Source organism: Temnothorax longispinosus, chromosome 4 (assembly GCF_030848805.1).
Source record: "Temnothorax longispinosus isolate EJ_2023e chromosome 4, Tlon_JGU_v1, whole genome shotgun sequence".
Taxonomy (NCBI): Eukaryota; Metazoa; Arthropoda; class Insecta; order Hymenoptera; family Formicidae; genus Temnothorax; species Temnothorax longispinosus.
The window spans coordinates 990779-1012091 of record NC_092361.1 but is presented as its reverse complement, the minus strand read 5'-3'; the positions used below and the strand labels follow the sequence as shown (position 1 = coordinate 1012091).

The 21313-nt window shown below is 34.4% G+C and overlaps 1 protein-coding gene and 1 long non-coding RNA gene across 3 annotated transcripts in view; one reads left to right on the top strand and one right to left on the bottom strand.

Moving 5' to 3' along the window:
• The window catches only part of LOC139811001 (scavenger receptor class B member 1), a 37448-nt gene that overhangs the window by 3318 nt on the left and 12817 nt on the right, over positions 1-21313 (bottom strand). For both annotated transcript variants that reach the window (XM_071774991.1, XM_071774990.1), the window contains 6 exons: positions 9378-9633; positions 7798-7939; positions 2372-2572; positions 1790-2014; positions 1044-1206; positions 33-277 (listed from right to left, as the gene is read on the bottom strand). In XM_071774991.1, the coding sequence (XP_071631092.1) occupies positions 33-277; positions 1044-1206; positions 1790-2014; positions 2372-2572; positions 7798-7939; positions 9378-9633 (1232 nt within the window). The remainder of the gene's footprint in view (positions 1-32; positions 278-1043; positions 1207-1789; positions 2015-2371; positions 2573-7797; positions 7940-9377; positions 9634-21313) is intronic.
• LOC139811002 (uncharacterized) lies at positions 15980-21309 on the top strand. Its single transcript, XR_011731530.1, has 3 exons — positions 15980-15996; positions 16335-16469; positions 16555-21309. It is a non-coding gene; the product is annotated as an uncharacterized lncRNA (long non-coding RNA).

Sequence of the window (21313 nt, the reverse complement as noted above, 5' to 3'; positions counted from 1 at the left end):
TCTGTCTTGATTACTTCGATATTTGCACTTACAATTTCGAACCACAGCAACGGAAGTGTTAACTCGGAGAACTTCTCCACTCGAGCCATGTGTTCGATATTCTGTAGAGCCATATTAATTTGGAATCGGGCTGCCAGATCCACGGGTATCCCGGACTTCGGCTGGATGAAGAAGTAGGATTCGTGCCGCTCCTTCGTGGGGTTCAATCCGTCGACCGCTTCCAGCAGTGACGGGTCGCTCCGGTAAAAGTGCGGGTACGACAGGGCGATCGGAAATCCTGTATAAAAGTCGAGGAAATCTTACAATACGTCAACGCGATTTTGTTTCATTTGACAGGTCTAGTTTGAACACGAAAATATAGGTATCCGATTGAAATTATCAGATCACAACACGAGATACGATCGAAGTCCCTTAAGATGTTGCGTCGCTCGGATTACTCAGTGGAAATTAGCTTCTTTTTTTATGACGTAATCAACATGACATAAGTTTATTATTATATCACGCTGTGAGATTCCTGTTGTGTTTTATCGACACAGGTACATGATTAAGGTGGAAATTATCGCGTCGCATTAATTCCAAAGACGAGTCTGCTGGATCTGATGTTTGTCGAAGAAATGATTCCAAACGTAAATTATCTCTAATTGCCAAGCGTATCGTTTAGGTATACGACTGCTTTTTTTTCCTTTTTGTCCTTCATTCGCGTCTCGAATTGGAACCGTTGATTTTTATTGCAACATGACCAAAGCAATCGGAATCTTGCAACACCACTTCGGAGACAAGTCGGATGGCCGCGACCATAAATAGCATGCGACGCGATAATCATTGATTTTGTGATGCATATCGAAATTCCTTTTTCTTCCAAGTTTATCTCTTATAAAAAACACTCGGCAAGATGACTTAAGACACTCAGCAAGTTACGTAAGAGCCGAATATATGAATATTGATAACAATATGCACTGAACAATTAAATACGCATTAAATATATAATGATTTATTCACCGAAAGTGTTTGACTGAAATTAAATTTGCATACTGATGTCTTACCGTAATAGCAATCGGTCACATCGATTAAGCCAGGCTTCAGACAGACTCCTTCACGACAGAAGCATTTGTTTTCTGGGTTCACTGCGCCGTTATCCAATTCGTTCTCCATGAACGTGTATTGGTACGTATCCAGGCCCTGAATCACTTTTTCTCCGACTCGTATCTTTGGAAGAAATATTATTATAAAGGAATATTCTTATTAGAGAAGAATTGTTTAATTTCTACATTTTTCGAAATGAGATACTAGCACTGACATTATTACACATTATAACACGCATTTCCAATATTTTGTTTATTAATTACGCATATTTAAAAAGCGTTAATGCAAAATTTATATAGTACTACAAATAAATCCAGTTTTTGAGTAACGAAGATATTGAGATAGATATTTTAATAGCGTCTACATAAACGTTTAATAATAAAAGATTTTATTTCAATTGCGTTCAAGTTTACTTTACAGATTTTTAATTTAACAATCAGCTGTGAAGTTGACTTCTCAATGTTAAGATGTAAAAAGAAGAAAAGGTACAAAATGAGAATTCTTTCCAGGAAAGCTTGCCGAGTTACTCGACAGGTAGATCTGTCAATAAGAATTGCATAAGAATAATTTACGAGCATTCTGTATAAGGGAAGAAAGTTAATAATAGAAGAAAGAACGTTACATACAAATCGCATGAGTCGGCAGAAGGTTCTTGACCGAACTGTTTAACCATTTCGTCGTGATGATTGCAAATGATCAGACTTACCATTCGTTCGCTTCGGCAGAGGCTCTTGCGAAAGAAGAGGATCGTGTCGTTAGGCTCGATGTAGCTCGGGAACTTAACGCCGTCGCTCGCACCTTGCACATTCGCGCATTTACCAGTCCACTGCGGCAGGTTCACGTCCCCATTATACGTATCGATCAAGCCTGTCATTCGGACATCGGTCTCTCCCGTGTAAATCGTCTCGTAATCACCTTCGAAATCGTACATCTGTGAAGCGTAGCGAATGCAAGATTTGTATTATATCGTGAGGCTTTTGCATCCTAGACAAAATGTACATTATCAGAACATTAGAAAAATGTCTGCGTTAAAGACATATTAATATGTAGAATTTGAAATGTTTTTATTCGATAGTTGCAAATGGATGAGCTCTAAATTTAATCGAGTTTTATACATTTACGGTAAAGAATGCAAATAATTAAAAATCTTTATGGCTATCTTAAAAAAAGCTACGTTTTTGGTTAGCTTAGAAAAAAAATATATTATTACAAATAAAATCGCTTATATATAATTGCGATCACTACTATATCTAATGTACTTTAGAAGTCGCTGATGCTTATTCCTTACCCTATCGATTAATCCCAATTTATCGAACTTGATCCAGGCGGGCATTACGTGATTGCCAAGGGTAACCAGAGTCGATTGGTAGCCGAACATAAATTCATGTGCGGTCATTTGAACCAGGGGTTGAGTATCCGTCCGACGGATCAGCGTGTTGAGGCCCCATCTGGATATGTATGAGGCGTCTCTCATCACATTCGTGATGCTCTGCAACAATAGACAGAAAAATAAGAGATAATAGCACGTATAATGGACCTGGCAAAAACACGCTATTATTTGCTTAATTAAAATAATTGATTTCATTATAATAAGCCGACATTGAGATTATATAATTGCATTATACTTTGCGTACTTATCGCTCGCGTGTTACGCACTGACGTAAAAGATCAAGTTGTTAACTCCATTCATCATTTGATTCTTATTTTCATCATCCCGTTAACAAAGTGAAAAGTGATTTTCATGCAATAATTAGAAGCAATATTATCGATTAATACACAATAGAACTGGGTGTTTATTTATATATTCAAATAACTATAATATAAAATTCTCTATATTTTAAATTTAAGTTACTAAAAAACTACTATTATTAAAAAAAAAGAAAATAAGTACGAATAGATGTATATATTCATAGCTAATTATTGAAGTGTAATAAATTATGTGATCCATTAAATTGCTGGATCACCAACGTGTTATTGACATTTGTTGTCCGTTGACATTTATTGTGTGTCGTTATAATATGTCGCTCTTTATCATATTAAGTATGACATATCAATATCTCTCAACAGAAGAAAGAAAAATGCATTCGCAATCTTTAGACATTCTTCATCCACGCGATTGTCAGGGTCATTGACTTTACTGATATCAAGACTCTAAGATAGTAATAAACAATGACACACGTGGCTTCTATCTAGAGTATCCTACATAATTCTAGAATGTTCGTTCTATCTAATTAACTAGTTTCTATCTAGCATCTTACAAAATTCTAGAATATTTGTTTTGTTCGAAATTTTATTATATGTAGAAAATAAGCAAGAGTTTAAATACAAATAAAAAATAATACTGATTTGTGTGCCTTGTAAAATTTTTCAGTATGTTTCCGATAATATATGTTTCAATGGCAATATAACAAACTACATTATTATAAATTATAGTACTGTCGTTAAAAATTAAATTTTTGAAAACTTACTATAAGATGAGTCCAACAAGATAAAAAAAATTTGATTTTTTAAGAACAGATTTTTAGGGGAAGAATTTTTTTATTTTTTAATTATTTGTTTGATAAATATAAATTTTAATAGAGATGTAAAATGTAATAATTAGAAAATCATTTTTATTACATCTCTCTTAATTTTAATGCCATTGAATTTTCAAGAGACTCCATATAACTCGGTAGTAATACTAGTAATTAATGTCAATAAATAATGGCTACTGCATGCAATAGAAAAGCTGAACATAAACGAAACGCTTTCTCTCGTGCGACCTTTTAAATAGATAAGAGTGTTTACGGCGTATCTATTACTCTTAACTGACGGTTTTACAATTTGCGTGCCCACGAGGAATGTAAGTATTGCTTAAGCGGATTCTTCGCGAAACACGGTTCACTGCACCTCTTGCACATTAAACAGCGAATTTAATTAAATGTTGAGATTCTATTTCTTCGTAAACGCAATAACTTTTAAAACAATCACCGTGTCGGCACAACAGGTGGATTTATGTAGCACGTAAAACGCAAAGAGGACATTGTAATGTACCAATCTATTTTGCATTAGGATTTTTGTAAATAGTTATGATCTAATAATTTAGCTCTTAATCAAATCGCCGAGTCACGTTTGTAGCATTGACTTGAAAACTATTTTATAATAGCCGCGCGTGATTTGTGATTGCGTGAATTGCCTGAATGAAAAAGAAATTTCACATAAATAATTCTATAATTTAATTTAAAATTAATTTATTTTGTGAATTTATTTATCTAATATCAATTAATTTCACGCTTATAAAAAGATGACATGTTTAATTAATAAATTTCTTAAATATTGGTATATAATGGTTTTATAAGAAAAGATTAATCGATCAATCTTTAAAAGGAAGATATGAAAAAAATGACATACGTATGGTTTTTTATCTTAAAAGTATTGTCATTACTCGTGTAATTACTCGTGTAATGAAAAGCTCATCGTTTTGCATGAATTTACATAATTGGGCAGTAAAGGCGATTATTTGTCATGATAAAGTCAGCTAATGGATATAAATGTGATTTTGAGACATAATGCACGTTTTTTCATTGTTCGTTAAGTATACTATTAATATGACAAGTTTTATGAATAGGTTAATAAGCGCGTTACATCGTCAATTTTGCGTTTTACGCATCATCATTTGCATGTTCAAACCAGTACAAATGGAAGTATATTTACTTGCGTTAACAACGCAACTATTAATTGTTTTAGATTAACTTCTGTTTATAGCATAAGTATAAGTGCCCCTCAAGATTGCTTTTTACCATTCGATACTTTAAATGTTGACATGGTTCTCGAAAGTTTTAAGTTTTTATACGAAACTGTTTTACAATGAGACGCTCCGCCGCGTATGTCTTATTCTCTTTAAATATCTGCATGTAATTAAACGGCGTCATGATTCGCCGTATCATTCATTTACACGATGAAATGTGGAACGCCACATTGTGCGATTATTTTCGATAATGTTAACAATGAGAACAATGAGTTTTTTATTAAAAGAACTGTCGAAACTACGATACTTGACAGTAAGAATGCACCCATTGTTCTCATTATAAGCATTTAAATTACTGAAAGTATCAATTGAAGATTTCTACGAGAAATTATGTAAAAATATGTAAAGTAATGTATAAATGTAATGTTATAAAAAAAAAAAACAGATAGTAGTATTTGACACCAATCGAAAAATAATTAAATTAATGTCGAATTTGAAAGTCATGATTGGGAGGGAGTCTTGCGCAAGCATTGTGCAAACATTAATAATAATCGAATTTCTCCGAGGTGACGATGGAAAGAGCGTTTAGCTTGTGCACCTCTTAAGTAGCAGCACCAAATGCGTCTTCCTGGATTCTCTCGGGGCTGCTTGACCGCGCCAGGCAAACGCGACCGGTTTCTCCAGGAGATGCATTTCTGCATCTCGCGAGTGGAAACTTCGGCGTAACGCGGCGACATATTCTAGAGAAATTTGCATCGCGTTGAAAGAATACGTCGCAGAATATGGAATATTTAATTGCCGTTTCGCGGTATAATATTACGTAAAGTAGTCGGCAATCGGAGTCAGCGCGAGTTCTTATCACTTGCGTAATATCTGGGTTAACTTGTGTCTAAGTCACAAGTTACAATTCTATTAATTATACGACCATATGACATATATCACGAAAATAATACAGTCCACTGGATTTTCTCGCACTCCAGTAAGATAATCTCGAGAATAAGCAGTTCAGCTGCGAGCGCGCGTAAATATTCATGAGTAAAAACTCGATCGCTTAATATTGCGCGTTTTATGTTTAGTTTTACCGGTGACACAATGAGGTATAACGCGGGACGCGTTTGCCGGGAGCACCTGGTTTTCCAATTAATAAATTAATCGTCGCAAAAACATATGCATATCCGAGAAAACGCGGCGGTGTCGTTAGTATTATATAAAGATATGGAATGTGTCGTCCATAAACTGACGCACATAATAAAGATTCTTGAATCTCGCCGGGAAACGGGGGGTCCTTGCGAAATCGATCGTAATTAATGGTTTGTTGTTAAAATTTACGACGTGCCAGATCGTGCCATATCGAATAAATGAAATGCCATAGAAATGTCGGAGAAGTCCGAGTTTCCAATAAACTTTGCTTGCATCAGCGTAGATCAGCACTAACTCACAATCAGGATTAGATTGCAGACGTTTAGTGCAAGTGAGTCGGTGACTAAGTCGTCTCATGTTGCAATCGAAATATTTTTTATATTATTGTTTTCCGTATACGCATCATATTTTTGTTTGTCAACTGATTCTTACGATTACGATACGTTGCATTGCACGCGATATTAGAATATTTAATTAAAAAATTTAATACTTTATCATCAAAAAAATGTTCAAGGATCCAGTAATCGTTGAAATCGTGAGCAATATAAAAAGAAAGGATTTTGTAACATTACATATCCATTGACCTATTAAATTAATTAATAATTAAACGTTATAATTTACATATATCACGGACATCCATTAGATATCTAATACCATTAGTAACAAAAAGTTTCTGTCATCAGTATTAATTAAAAGTCTGAATATAGTAAGTTGTTTGATGATTATCTAAAAGATATATATGTGCACCAGGCACACTCTGATATCCTTCATACCCGTAAGAAAAACGGAATTAATTAATTGTAATCTGATATTACTAGTATGTTAATGTAAACGTACGCAGGTGCGATAAAAATATAATAGTTTTTGTTAGTCTCAGCATTTATTATTACGCATTTACTCCTTAATTATATTATACTATTTTTACTCGAGCTATACGTCATTGGTTAATAGTCATACGTCAGAGATGTTTGGGTTTCTTCCATTACGGAATCTCTACAATTCATATTATTTATCTGAACAAAGTTTACAGCTCTGTTACATATTATCGCTATTGTCACGTCTCGATATGCGCGATGTTGAATAATACTCGATAAGTTTTCGGTAATCCTAGATATCAAGTCAAGACGTGTCGAACGTGTCGCAAATGACGATAATAAAGCATGTCCCTCGATTAATTGTAATATCATTCTCGATAATTAAATGTTTCTTCGAACCGCGTAATAAGAAAATTTCGTTCGATTTCTCATCGATTTATACGTTAAGAGCACGCCGTAAAAGCTTAACTTTTAATCAGTTATTCTGTCCGCAAGTTAATTATTCTTTAATTAGCGTGTATCAATCACCGTCTGAGATCGATACAATCTACGATTTTCTTTACGATTAGTATAATCGATACAATCTACGATTTTCTTTATGATTAGTACAATAAATTAATTCTAAAGTCTGCTCTGTAATTAGCCGTAATTAGAAGAAATAAGTAAGATTTAAAAGATCTCGAATTAGTACAGTGATATATTTATAAAATTGGAGATCTTGCCTTATATATCTTAATTAATTTATCTTAATTAATAAACAAGTTAATTTTCAATTAACTGATATGAATGTACAGAAAGGGAAATGGAAAGTAATCGTTAATCAAAATCTTATCGTATTATATTTCTAAAATTTTTTCACTTTTAACAGGACTGGCACGTTTCACAGAGTGAGCGACTAGTCATTTTTGCACGAACGGGCTCGTTTATCAGAACGAACGTGCACATTAATCGTGTCTCGTTTACGCGTCCGATAAGGTAAAGGTCTCTCACCATATTATTTACAATTTACAAGAGCAATATTTTACTACTTACGAATAGCGCGATATTCGGCATTATTACGAGGTCCTCTTCCGTGCCGTTGCTCATTTCCGGAATGTATGTCAGTGGATGCATTGGTACCGCCGATAGCGTACCATTGTCATTGAAAACTACCTTTGCGTGCTCGAAGGTTTCTCTACAACGAGAATTATGGTATGATGTTAGCCATTAATTTGTCATTATATCCGTGCAATTATATTAAAATACATTCTTTTGCATCTCGCGTACAATTTTTGAAAATACACTTTTCGGCACAGGCCAAATGTGTCGTTGTGCAATTAAATTTTTATTATATAAAAATATCATTGATAAAAAATATTTATAGATAGAGATTATATAAGATTATATTTGAACACGATGTGATTATGTATAATAGAAAAACATTACTGTGATTTATATAAAAAAGAGTTATTTAAATATTATCGGAACAAAGATCCTATTATTGGAAGATATAAAAATATTAAAAATTACTTTTAGATAATAACTATATTACAATTACAATTAGAGTATAATTCTCTGCAAAATTTATTTAACGAATTATTTTTAATTCAGGCATATAATTGGATATAAAGCTTTATTTGTCAATTTTTAAAAATTCAATTTTTTGAAAGAGATTACAGATTTGTACTTCTTCCTAGTTATTTCTATTTCTTTCTATTTTATTCTGCTATTTTTATGTATATGCCTTTTTTCTTTCTGTTACTCTGCTATTAATTTTACAAGCGTGCGTTTAAGGAATAATTAGTTGAAAGGTTGTCGATTGATAATGAATTGGTGTGAGCTTGAGTCATTTCAGCCAAGGACAATTACATTCGATCGGGCGAGTGCAATACATTATGCAAATTTACCTCGTTTCAATGCCGGGGATGAAAAACACGAGTGCAATTGAACGACGGTGATTGTTTCGTCGAAAGGATAACTGTACACGGAATAGCCGCGCAAACTAGATCGTGTGAATTTAATAATTATTATTTACGAGATGACTAATTATTTCTTCTGCGCTCTTGACGGCCTTCACTTTCCGCGATATCGAAAAAAATTCTCTTTTACTACAGGAGTATATAATTTCCACTGCGTTGGAGTTTTCCATTCTGGCTCGAGCTTTACCTTTCTTTAACATGCAATCGAATGTACTTCTTTAAATAGTCATATAAGTCATTTAAATGTCATTTAATTCAGAGGTATTTCCTTTTTTTTATTCTATTAGATTCTTTATTTAAGACTTAGATATCTAAAAAGAGCAAGAATGTTTTTGAAACAAATTCGTGACGTAGTTCGATTCAGATGCTCGATAAATGACAGAACGCAAAATTATAATTATAACAACGAGACATAGGCCGGTATTCATAGTCGATTCTTATTTCAAGACCGTCTTGAGATGCTAATACGGCTCTGCAGTGATTGGTTCATGACATCTTAAGATTGTACTTAAAACGGTCTATAAGAACTGACTATGAATACCGGCCATAGGTTGAATGAATTGCGGTTCACGATCTGTTCTGAACTCGAGCTATAAAACAGCGATTACGGGTGTTCTTATGAACAGGATTCCATAAAATTATTATGCTCATTACTTGTACACGTAGGGCCCAACTTCTTGGAATCGTAGCTTGCTTTCCTCACCGCTCAGGTATTGGTCGCGATTTGTTACGTTAAACAGGTAAACCTTGAGGTAGAGGTCGACCTCGGGTTTTCGCCATAACTCGAAGGTCTCGCCGCCATCGCCGAAGGGCAATTTCCACTTGAAAATTAATTCATAGGGGTGATACAGCAGGGTAAGACAGCCGCATACCAGGCTAAGTAGGCCGAGAGTCATCAGTATGAAGGTATCTGTGGGCAAAAAACGGTAAAGGCGTTATCCAAACGAGCCGTTAACCAACGATTGTGGAATCTGCTGAAATTATAGCGAAGCCATAAAGCAGCTGTAATCAGATATCTTTTCAAACAAGGCTGCTTTTACTCTATTATTTCTCATACCTGTCTATACGTACTCTGATCTTATCGTCGAGCGATCTTCTATGGTATAAAATTACTTCCTTATATATAACAGAGGAGATGCGCGATATTTGCACTTCTGCATCTTACAAATAGTTCGAGAAAATGTCTTTATTTTTGCATCTTACAAATATTTTTAATTGTTCTGAATAATATACGTTATACAACATTCATTTAAAGATATCGAAAATAAGGAGACCGTTGCATATAATCTTGAAGATCAGAGAAATTTTATTATTAAATGTTATAATATAAATTTTAACCGATTTCTGGCAAATATAACCATAAAATTTTCCTCGCCCAAATAGAAGGTATTAAATATGTTATAGCTAGAGCGCAACGGAACGCAGTTGTGAAATATAATTAATTGTTTTCTGCGAAGTGATTTATTGGGGCAGTAATATTACTGTTTCCTGTACTTTTCTATCTTGGTTGCATTTACGAATTTATGAGCTTCAACCCAGATCAAAATTGCTAATCTTAGCAATTTTGATCGCCAGATAAACATGACTTACACGAATATTGCAGCAACTTTCATAGATATTTTCTATGGTTTCGTAATTTATGCGCCCGCCGAGAGAAATACCCTGCTTTTCTTTGACCAGTGACTCGTGGCATCGTAACTTTTGCAGCGGGCATTATTGCGATATTGGAATTACAATGGAGGGTTAATCGAGTGAACAAATAATCTTTTGATAGCGCGTGGTGTATTGCGCGATCAAGAGATCTCCTCTATAACTTTTCGCCGCGAGGATGAGAAATGGTACTCGACCGTTTACGGTGGTTAGCGATGAGTGCAATCAGGCAATCACTTTGAAACTGAGATCGACTTTTCGTTTAGCTATAATTTTATCTTCAACATAAACGAAGATTGATGTTAATTTGGTCACTTATGTAAGTTATGTAACAATCAATGTCAGTATAATGTAAATGTATAAAGTCATTAATCTATATATATATAATATATATATATATATATATATATATATATATATATATATATATATATATATACGCACTGTACAAGACACTCATGAGTAAATTTTAAATATAAAATATAATTAAATATAAATTCTAATTAGGCTAGCAAATTCTGTGTTTTGCTTTCTCATCGAAGAAGCTTTGTTTTCGTTTGCTTTTTTATCTTTCTTATCAGTAAAACTTGGAAGCTTTGTATTGTTTTCCTTATTTTAATATGTCTAACACATTTTTATTACGGATACCATTCCGAATAATAAGCTACTAATGTAATAATATATATAGAGAAACAAATCACTTTTTTAATCTAATAATCTAATATTCCTTTATGTACAATTTTCTGTAATTTAATAATCAGAATGCGAATAAGAGAATATTAAAAGTTAATAGAAAAATTAAAATTGTGCGAAATAATTACATTACTTTTCAACTGATTTCTTTCTGCAATTTCTGTTTTTATGCTTATATATACTGACGTATTTTTAAAGGTATTTTTGGAAAAATAGTTAAATTCATTAAATCTCAATAAATACTTTTTAGCAATTGATACTATTAATTATACTTAAATTCTTGTCTGGTATTTATGGGTGTGTTGCTATTGTGTGCAATTGTCGTTTATATCAAGATAGGCGTATATATTACGCAAATCCCTGGATTATTACAATTTATTACGCAGTCATCAAGCAAAACAATATTAGCAGTGCGAATATCTACGCATTGTTATCGTATAATTCATCCGGTTCAGACAAGCGATACGAGGAAAAAACCTTGGATCTTTAAGATTAGATGCAAACGCCTCCTGATTTTGCTTCCGATATCTTAGACAGGACAAATTGTTACTCTTGATTTTTCGCATGAATAATTTGTTTTTTAACGCAAAACCACTCTGTCATCATCAAGTTTAAAGTACGCAGTTAACTCTTAATATGATTTCCTTTGATGTTCATGTGGCTATTTTATTTCTTGTTTTTTTTTAAGTTTACGATTATAGCGCTTGCTCGCTTATACCGCATTATGTATAATGTTATAGCGTTATATATCCTGTTTTAGCTACTAAAGACTAGGATCTCTTTGACAAATTGATTGTTCTTTAGCGGCGTAGTCAAAAAAAGCTTGTTATATTCCGTGATTCTCCATTTACTGAAGAATGTTTTATTATTTATTTGTTTAAAATTTTATTTAAGAGCTTTATTTTGTTACTTATTACCAGAAATATTAGTACATGAAAAAGTGATTTAGCATTATAGCTTTTTCATTTTTTATGTAGCTCTCGATCGTCATTTTAATACGTATCATTTTAAACGTATATACTTATTAATATTAATTAAACAGCTAAGAAATGACTAATTAGATTCAGGTCAAAAACCTCGGCATCGATAAAAAATTAATTAATGCGTAACATGATCGCGAGACAGCAATTTAGAACGTAAATGTAGGAAGTATTCTAAAACCAAAGATAAGGATGTGAATTATTAGCAATTGTTAATTATTATTAATTATTATCAACGCCAACGTTTGTTATTGCAAAGTTCGCAGTTGATATAGCCGTGCGTTGTATGTCGAATCCGAGTGTCCTCGTACTGGTATTCTATCGACTTGAACGACATTTTTTTGTTCTAGCGCGGACAACTCTGAATGACTATCGAACGCGTATCGCGGCGCCAATCTCTTTTTCCTCGATGCACACTCGATGACGCACAGCGCGCGACGCGCGACCGTGCTACCGTAACAGTTAAGTAATCCTACAAGATCACGCTCAAGATATGCCGATGTGTATTGCGGAAGTATAATGGGAGAGATTTATTCGCACGCTTCTCTGAGTACGAAGGACATCGGGCACTGCTCGATATTTATCGATCGAGGATTATCTCGCTGCTCCCACGCATCGCTATTTCCATACAAACGATCCTTAGATTTTATAATAGATACACAATCGCAAACAGGACATATTTTAAATGTCGTATAATTCGCAATAGAGTTATGTAAGCTCTTTGAAATTGTTACATTGATGCGAATCACGCTAAAATATATTATTGATATATACATATAAATATACATATAAATATCATTATACATATATATAAATATACATATGTATCGAGCAAGTTTTTCTCGATGAAAAATATATGATACATATTAAGAAAAAAATTGTTTTACTTAAATAATATAAAAATTATTTAATGTCATTAAATAACCGTTAATTTTAATTGTTAGATTTATATATTAATTCATCATTAATTAAACGAAAGAACTCTTCGAGAAATGGAAGAGTTCCTTTCGCGAAGTGTTAGGTTGCGTAAAGATTTATTTGTGTGATTATTGATATTGTGTATAATAATATTGTGTCGTAATTAAAAATTGCGATTAAAAAGCGAAAGTTAAATTTACTAGAGTACAATTAAGCTATAAACGTGTCCACGTGTTCGCGCGTGTCATGTTGTCATAGTCGTCCAGGCCGTAGAAAAGGCGTTCTGCTCGCCGCCTGTTGCAAGATTGCTGGCAACGTACGACTGTGTCGTAATGATTTTCCGGTGGTAATCGAGACGAGACTGTAAATGCATGATCAAATAGAAAGTGCATAGTTACGCCGCGTATTCCTCTATTCTACATTGTTTTACACTTAGCATGTACCGCGTACGGTAGTTGCGTCTGTGTGTGTCAGCAGACACGCGGCGTGCGTCAGCACGTGGAAACTTTGTCAACCTTTCGATGACGTTACAGGGCAAACTTGACACGTAAAGTATTATATTGGCGAAGATTGACTCGGTAAAAATAATGGACAAGCCGGCAGTTCATAAATGTCAGCTTCTGCCTGTAATCATCTAACTATCAATTAATTAACACCGACTGTCAATCATCTAGCAGGTGTTAATTAAGAGTGGATAAAAAGTACGTAAATCAGGGAGCTCGTTCGAGCGATTTCCCGCCGGTTCGCGATGACGTTTCGACTTTGCGCAATGTAGATAAGTAGTCGTCGGTAGTTTAGCCCTCGCGGTTTTCACTGCGACGAAACATAATCTTGTAAGAAAGCGGTGCGAGAGTTTCTCTCGTGCGCATTTTCGCCGGCTGTTGCCTCACGTCGTGCTATTTGCAATGAAAATCAATTTGATAATTCTACGGAGTTAGTTTGCCCGCCGGATTTTACTGCGGTTGATTTTATCTGCGCGCGGTTTGCGGCAAAGCGCTGTTTAACTGTTCGCGAACTGGTTCCGACCGCGTTCTCGTTTATATTTCGCATTCCTTCATCGGACCTACAATCCTCGTCATCGGGCACTGTTTCGTTTCGATCGTATTTTTCTCGGCGTTCTTTATTTCGCGACGGGTCCTTACGTAATACGCCGATAAATCCTCAAATGACGGGTATGTGCGAGAGGGCCGTTTACATAACTGGCACCTGCTGACCGTTTTAAGAGTGTCAACTTCTATCTTGTCGTTCGTTAAATTCGATTCATGTAGGCGTTAGTGGCCGGTAATGATTTTTGTTCGTACGTTTACCGACCTACGTATATGTGTAGGCGCTTTTTCGGAATGTCGTCTTTATCTTACTTCCGTAACAACAAGAATTCGCCGTGCTCTTTGCATTTAAACAAAGCAAGAAAGCTGATATGTCTTCGACGTGATATAATGCAAATTATAGTAAAATATCTTGAGGCATTTGTCTGTTTTATTATTTCCGAAATTTTGTCGACGCAAACTTGTTGACTTTGTTTTTTTTTTAAATTAATTAACACGATCATAAAACGGTATCGTATATACGGGCTTCTGTATCACTAATGTGTGCTTGGCTTTCAAAACGTACTATTATCCAAGTGGAATAATCCCGGGATCAGATAAGGTAGTCAACAAAATAGTTTTTATATATGCATGGTAATTAAGAAGTACACGTTTGCACGCATGTATACCTAACAAGCGGAGAAACGATCTGGAAATTTCTGCAGGATTTTGCCGTCACTTTATAGCAAACCGGTTCTCTGATCGATCCTCTTTTTTTTTCTCTTAGGTACAAGTTTCCAATGCCATCTCTGTGTAAAATATTCCATTATATATATTTAATGCGCATTTGTGCGTCATCCGGTTTACCGTCGGTTTCCCGTCAATTGTGCGAAACTAATTATAATTAAATACGGACGCATATGTGTCATATATGATGTTCGAGCCGAACACGACTTTGTGCGATCGTGACATCCCTTTCGTTTTACGAGGTACGAGTGCAACGTATCATTGAAATGTTCTTTTGTGCGCTTCCAAATTCTTGTGTAAACTAATTTTAAAATAAATTTTGAAGATGCGTTTTCCGTTCGATCGATTGGAGATTGATTCTTTCTTCGCGAAAATCTGAAAATTTGGGTTACACTTCATTTCAAATCTCCAGCTTTTAATTCATCACAAAAGAATTCAGTAATTTAAAACTAGATTACAAATCTGCCAAACGTCAAAAATTAAAGTATCACGAGAAGAAATGGCATTTCATTACTGGTTTGTAGGAGGAAGAATCGATTTCGTGCATTGGTATTCATAGAGAATTTCTATGTTCGTATCCGAGACAGCCACGCTATCTGATAGAGGCGATCGCGCACTTTCGTATAAGCATTTTGTATGTATATAAGCCCATAAAAATGATAATTAGGAGGATAAGTGCGAGCTACCGTCTGGGACGGACGGCTGTGTCTCGTTTTAGGTCAACGGTGGAGTCGCGCATTGTACACGGGATGAGAAAGCATTAACCGTGGAAGATATATACATCGCGTCTGTAACTTGACAGCTAACTGTCCGGTCCATTCATGACTCGTCGTATTCCGTTAACGCGGATCGCACAAAGCGAAACTTCCTCAGGTGCGACGGATGATACATTCCTCGCGCGCGCGCGTACGACCAATGACGATCCATGCGCGGCTGCCTGTTACGAACAACGTACTCGTGATCTGAGTGCGAAGATGATATAGGCCGCATTTGGGCGGTTTTATTTCGGCGCGTCCTAAACCATCGTGAATCACGTCAATCATGCGATCTACGTCTCACGAATATTTAAACGCATGGCCGTTCCCCCGTTTTGCAGTTTTGAAAACTATAAACAATCCGACGTATTTACCGCGGGGATATAATTAATCCGCTTCTATAAAGGCAAACGGGTTAAATCAAAACATGATGAACATAATCTGAAATCTGGTTCCTGGTCCTATAAAAAAATTTCGACGACGCAATTATTAAGTCAGAATTCAGGTATATACTAGACAATCTTCTTCTTAATTTGTATAGAATGCAGATTTTATTACAACTTAATAGGCGAGAGAATATGCCGAACGGATTTTTTGCGGTGATCATGTATTTTTCAGCGACACCGTCTTTTCGGTTTGGTGATCAGTTTCGTACGTTTAACGAAAATTAATCGGTTAATTATTTTCGTTATTCGTTTAATAAACATTTTCGTACGAGTAACTTTTCTTTTCCCGTAATATCTTGTAAATAATTTTCCGATAAGTCTCGTAGAGCCCAAGTTTCGGAATAAAACAATCGTTAAAATGCTCGTATTGTACATTACATACATATTTTATTCGCAGGGGCCTTCGCCGAACATTCACATCTCACTCGGACAATAAACGCGCGTCGTTAATGTAAAGTGAATCCGGTACTCGCGCGGAAGTGTTTTATGATATTTTGACGGGCTTTGTGGTACCGCGACGAGATGGTACACGGTTCGTAAAGTCGCCAACTATCGAGAATCCAATGTCTATAATACCATTACCTACCTTAACGCACTTTCTTTATCTTTTTTCATAGCCCATCGGTCGTTGACTCAAGGCATTGCGTTTACCGCTCTTTCGCTTGACACAGTTATCATGTAGTCCAACGGATTTTAAGTCGGCCGACGACTTCTTAGTCGAACGAGAGTAAAAGAGTGTGTCACGTGTGCCCGGCACGCTTTTGACCGACTTCCACTTTCACGCACGAGTACGTAAGTAAATCGTTCACGTGTGTGCGGTAATATTCAGCTGATTTCCCTTTCGTGCGGTATGTCGTGTGCGCGAGATTAAGTACGGTCGAAGCTAAAAATGATCAACCTGTTTATTAATTAAATAAAAACACATTTTAATTTTTCGTGCGATATCTCTATCTTGTCGGTTAGTTCATTCTTAATCACGTGAATAACGACACGAGGCAATTACTGCTGGCCGATACAATAATAAATCAATGAGATAATCGCCCAACAGCGCTATTTTAGAGACAATGTATTCTAAAGATTTCGTCATTTTCGCCAAGCGGCCTAAAAAACATATATTATAAATTCGTTCATAATTTTATTGCTGTATCGAAGAATTCATTAATAATCGGAATTTGGGCGCGGAGGAATTTTAATGCAAAATTTACACACGTATAGATAAAATTTTACTACATGTATAAGTATTGACAAGAAACTTATTGGTTTAATCAAGATAATTTTCTGGTCCAGTACTAAAACTGGTCGGGAACCAGAACTCTAAATAATTCCAGTCGCAATATACGGAATTAATTTTCATATCGATACATATTTGCATTAAATAGAAAAATAGACGTGAAATGTGAAATATGCACAAATAAATCTACCAGAATTATTATATTTACGTCTCGAAATGTCGGATATTTATATCGATTATCGTCCTGATATTTGATAGCGAGATAGGCATAAATATAATAATTCTGGTAGATTTATTCGTGTATATATTGTTTGATATTTCGAGACGTGCGAAGTATTATATAATATTATCGGAGAAAAACACAAAGTCATTGTCATAATTACGATGCTTCGAAGATTCTGTGAACTGAGAAGCAATTGGAAATAATTCCAACACTATCAATTTTTAGACAATTATATATGATTGCAATAAAAAACTGGAATTTGACTGAATTTATTTATTTGTTTAAAAAATAAAATTCGACTGAATTTATTTACACAATTCATCTTGAAACTGTTATAATTTTACATTTTAGCCAGCCGGCGGCCTTTAGAAAAAATAAGTCTCTGAATTTATAGTTTCTCAACTACAGAATTGTTTATAAGATTTGGTCGCGACTCTCGATGAGACGTGTGTCTCGGGTAACCAAGCATGAAACGTGATTTGCTGCCAAATGGCTCATCAGATGAGGGCTTATAAACAACGGACCGCATTCTTTTGTTTCGGTAATTAGGTATATCTGTCGATTGCAATCTCTTCCGTGAAAAAAAGCGACATTGCGTGAATTAATAATTGAAGATATGCCAAATTGTATGCGTATCGGTGAGTTCTGAGCCGAACTGTATATAACAAAGATTGTTTTCGCGCGAATCAAGCAGCGGCACGTATTGCCGCGCTATCAATACGCTCGTCGGAATTATCAGCGTCGCTAATTGTATAAGTTTTCAATATCAAGATATGAAGGATAAAATATTTTTGTCGTCGCAAAGATCAACTTCTCGTACAGATTAATTCATGATTCGTAAAATTTTGCATTTACAAGTAGAGCAGTAACTAAATATTATATAATATTGTTTAAGAGATAATATATTATTTTTTTAAATAGCATAATTGCAAATTAATGCTATTAAATAAACTCAATATATTTTATAATTAATATATGATTTAATTTTTAAAATTTTTATACATCAAATATCTATTACGCAAGAATGTTAATTTTGAAAACATACGACTTAATATAAATAATTATTTGTCGTGTTTTACGTATTGCGTTAATTTTGATTTACTGCACAGCAAATTTCAATAATTAACATGTTGCTGAAGAAAAAAAAAAGATAAAACTATTAGCGGAGTTGCAAACTGGCAGGAAGATAAATAGACTTCAATCATACCTCGTAAAAGTTAATAATAAAAAAAAACATACACACAAAGATTAATTGCATTGACGTCAAAATAAAATTACTTCTAATGATTTTCAAGAATCGCGACACAGAGTCGCGGTAATTAATGAAATAAACATAATCTCTCTACATATATTTTGTCAATCTTGCCTGCGGATTCTGTATATTATTGTTATCGTCTCCTGCCGCACGAGGTAATCAAGTGCCAGCAAGTCGGAGTATAAACCCGTTTTTCAAAGATGTGTAATACAATACGAATTTAAGCGTGAAACGTTGGTCAATCATTATAATTATCAGTAATCAAGGTGAACAATATCGACTGCGCGACTGCGTTCATGGCTTGTTAATTCATACTTAGTTGCTTTTTACGTGCTTCTTTTTTTTCTTATCGATTCTTGTGATCTCATACCAGTTTTTTATTAAACATCTCTTTTTAGATATGGATTCGGAATTAATTTCTTATAGAATGCTATTTTTAGAATACTCTTTAACTACTTAACTACCTTTACTATTTTTAGATCGTTTTAAATACAATTACAATCTTTTCTTTAATGTTCCAATATTCAAACAAACGTTTAAATACATGGATACGCTCCCTTTCAAGTATTTTTATTGCGTATCCTGATACAAAAGATAAAATGTATATGCCTTTTGGCGTTTGGCGTTAGATTAGACGTGGAAAAAATTTCTTTTCGGTATGTTTAAATCGTGAAAGAATTCGACTACCTATTCAATCCGTTTTCCGCTCTTTCTTTGAAATGGAGCTATTATAGCCACAAATTATATACTGAGGATTGAACCAGCGCGCAGCGGTACCTACAAGTGCACTTTGTGATTTAAACAATTACGCTGGCACGTATATCCGTGCGAAAATTTTTGCCGTAAAATTTTCAATGTTGCAATGTGGAGGAAAGTTAATTATCTTGCGCAAGGCTAAAATGGAGCGATTTGATCGACAACGGCCGTAATTGCAATTTTCGGTCCAGCGGTCCCTCGTCTTTTCTTCGTATTCGCGTATTATATCGTACACTATTAGAACCGGTTTGCTCGACTTTATCACGCACATCTCAAATTGCTCGATTTTAGACTCAAGTTTCTGAGAACATTGGAAAAACCCGCGTTTTTTACATTGAAAAATAGATTTATTCTCGATACACGCGAGAATATGTATATATATATATATGTATATATCGTAGAGACGCATGTTTTCTTTCTCCAGCATCTTTCGATTTATCTCCGAGATAAATAATATACACATTTTAATGCAACAATCTTTTCTTTTTTATATACAAATATATACGTATATTGTGTTTTTTAAACGGACAAAAATTTTCACGCGACTATACGTGCCAGCGTAATTGTTCGAATCGCAAAGTGCACTTGTACCGCTGCGCGCTGGTTCAATCCACAGTATATAATTTGTGGCTATATAATAGCTCCATTTCAAAGAAAGAGCGGAAGACGATTGAACAGATAATCGAATTTTTTGTACGTTCAATTTTAAAATGCAGAATGTAATTGGAGAATCTGGATCGTAAAATATGTAAAATAATGATTAAATCTAATCAATTAATTAACTCGGAATGTATCTTCTTTCTTTAATGCTAATCATTTAATTATTATTGCAATATTTGATTTAAAATCTCTTACATTTGTTTGAAATCACTAGTTCATTAACTACATAAATATAATTAATAGTTCAATAAATATCTTTGAACTCCAATAGCTCAATTAGCTCGGAAAGATTGCGTGTACCGCGCTGATTTCTGCGCTCATAACTGCATCTAAATCATAGAAGAGGAAATAGATCGAAACGCGTTGCGTGCTTTCCGCCTATCCATATCATTTTTTATGCTTTCAGTAATACTTAGTTACGATAAGTTATTATGCATTTATTACTGCTTTTAGATGGCATTAATCTCTTGCTCTTTCTAAAGGTCCTTTTTCTATTTATTTTATTCCCCTCAATTTGGGATTCAATCACGAGCTAATTTTTTTTAAAGCCGTTTCGATTTAGAGTCCGTCTTGAACGGTAAAAGTTAACAAATGGCCAATTTCTTCGCAAATTTATTCGGGACACATTTATACAGCTCTCTCTTCTTAAAAGATGAGAATAATTCTAATGTCACTATCTTTTATCAAAGATATTTCCACTTATAACTGACTTTAAAATAAAAAAAATGCCTTTAATATTAATAGCTTATAATATTATATATGCAATTTTGGAATGTAAAATATAACTTGAGAATCTGGATCAAAAAATATGTAAAATAATGATTGATTAAATCTGCTCTATTAATTTCTTCGGAATATATATTTTCTTTAATGCTGTCATTTAACTATCATCGCGAATGCAACGCTCGATTTAAAATCTATAACATTTACATAAAATCGCAGTAAGAAACAAGGAGTTTGCAACAATTATAAGATGTCTTTCTTCACGGATCAACATCCGGGTACGCAACTAAAGTGAATTTCGTATTTATGGAAACAGCAACTGCATTAAATAGCTACATTAAAATTCCAAGTCTGACTCTTGTTCTCGATATTCTGCCTCCGTATATTATACTTAAAGACCATTCTGTTATCTTCGCAATTTACATAGCGCAGCCTCGAGCCTATACTCGATGTTGCCGGGTTTATTGTCTTCGCGATCGGAGGAATAAAATAATGGCTCTCTGTTACTCGACACCGAAACGAGACTTC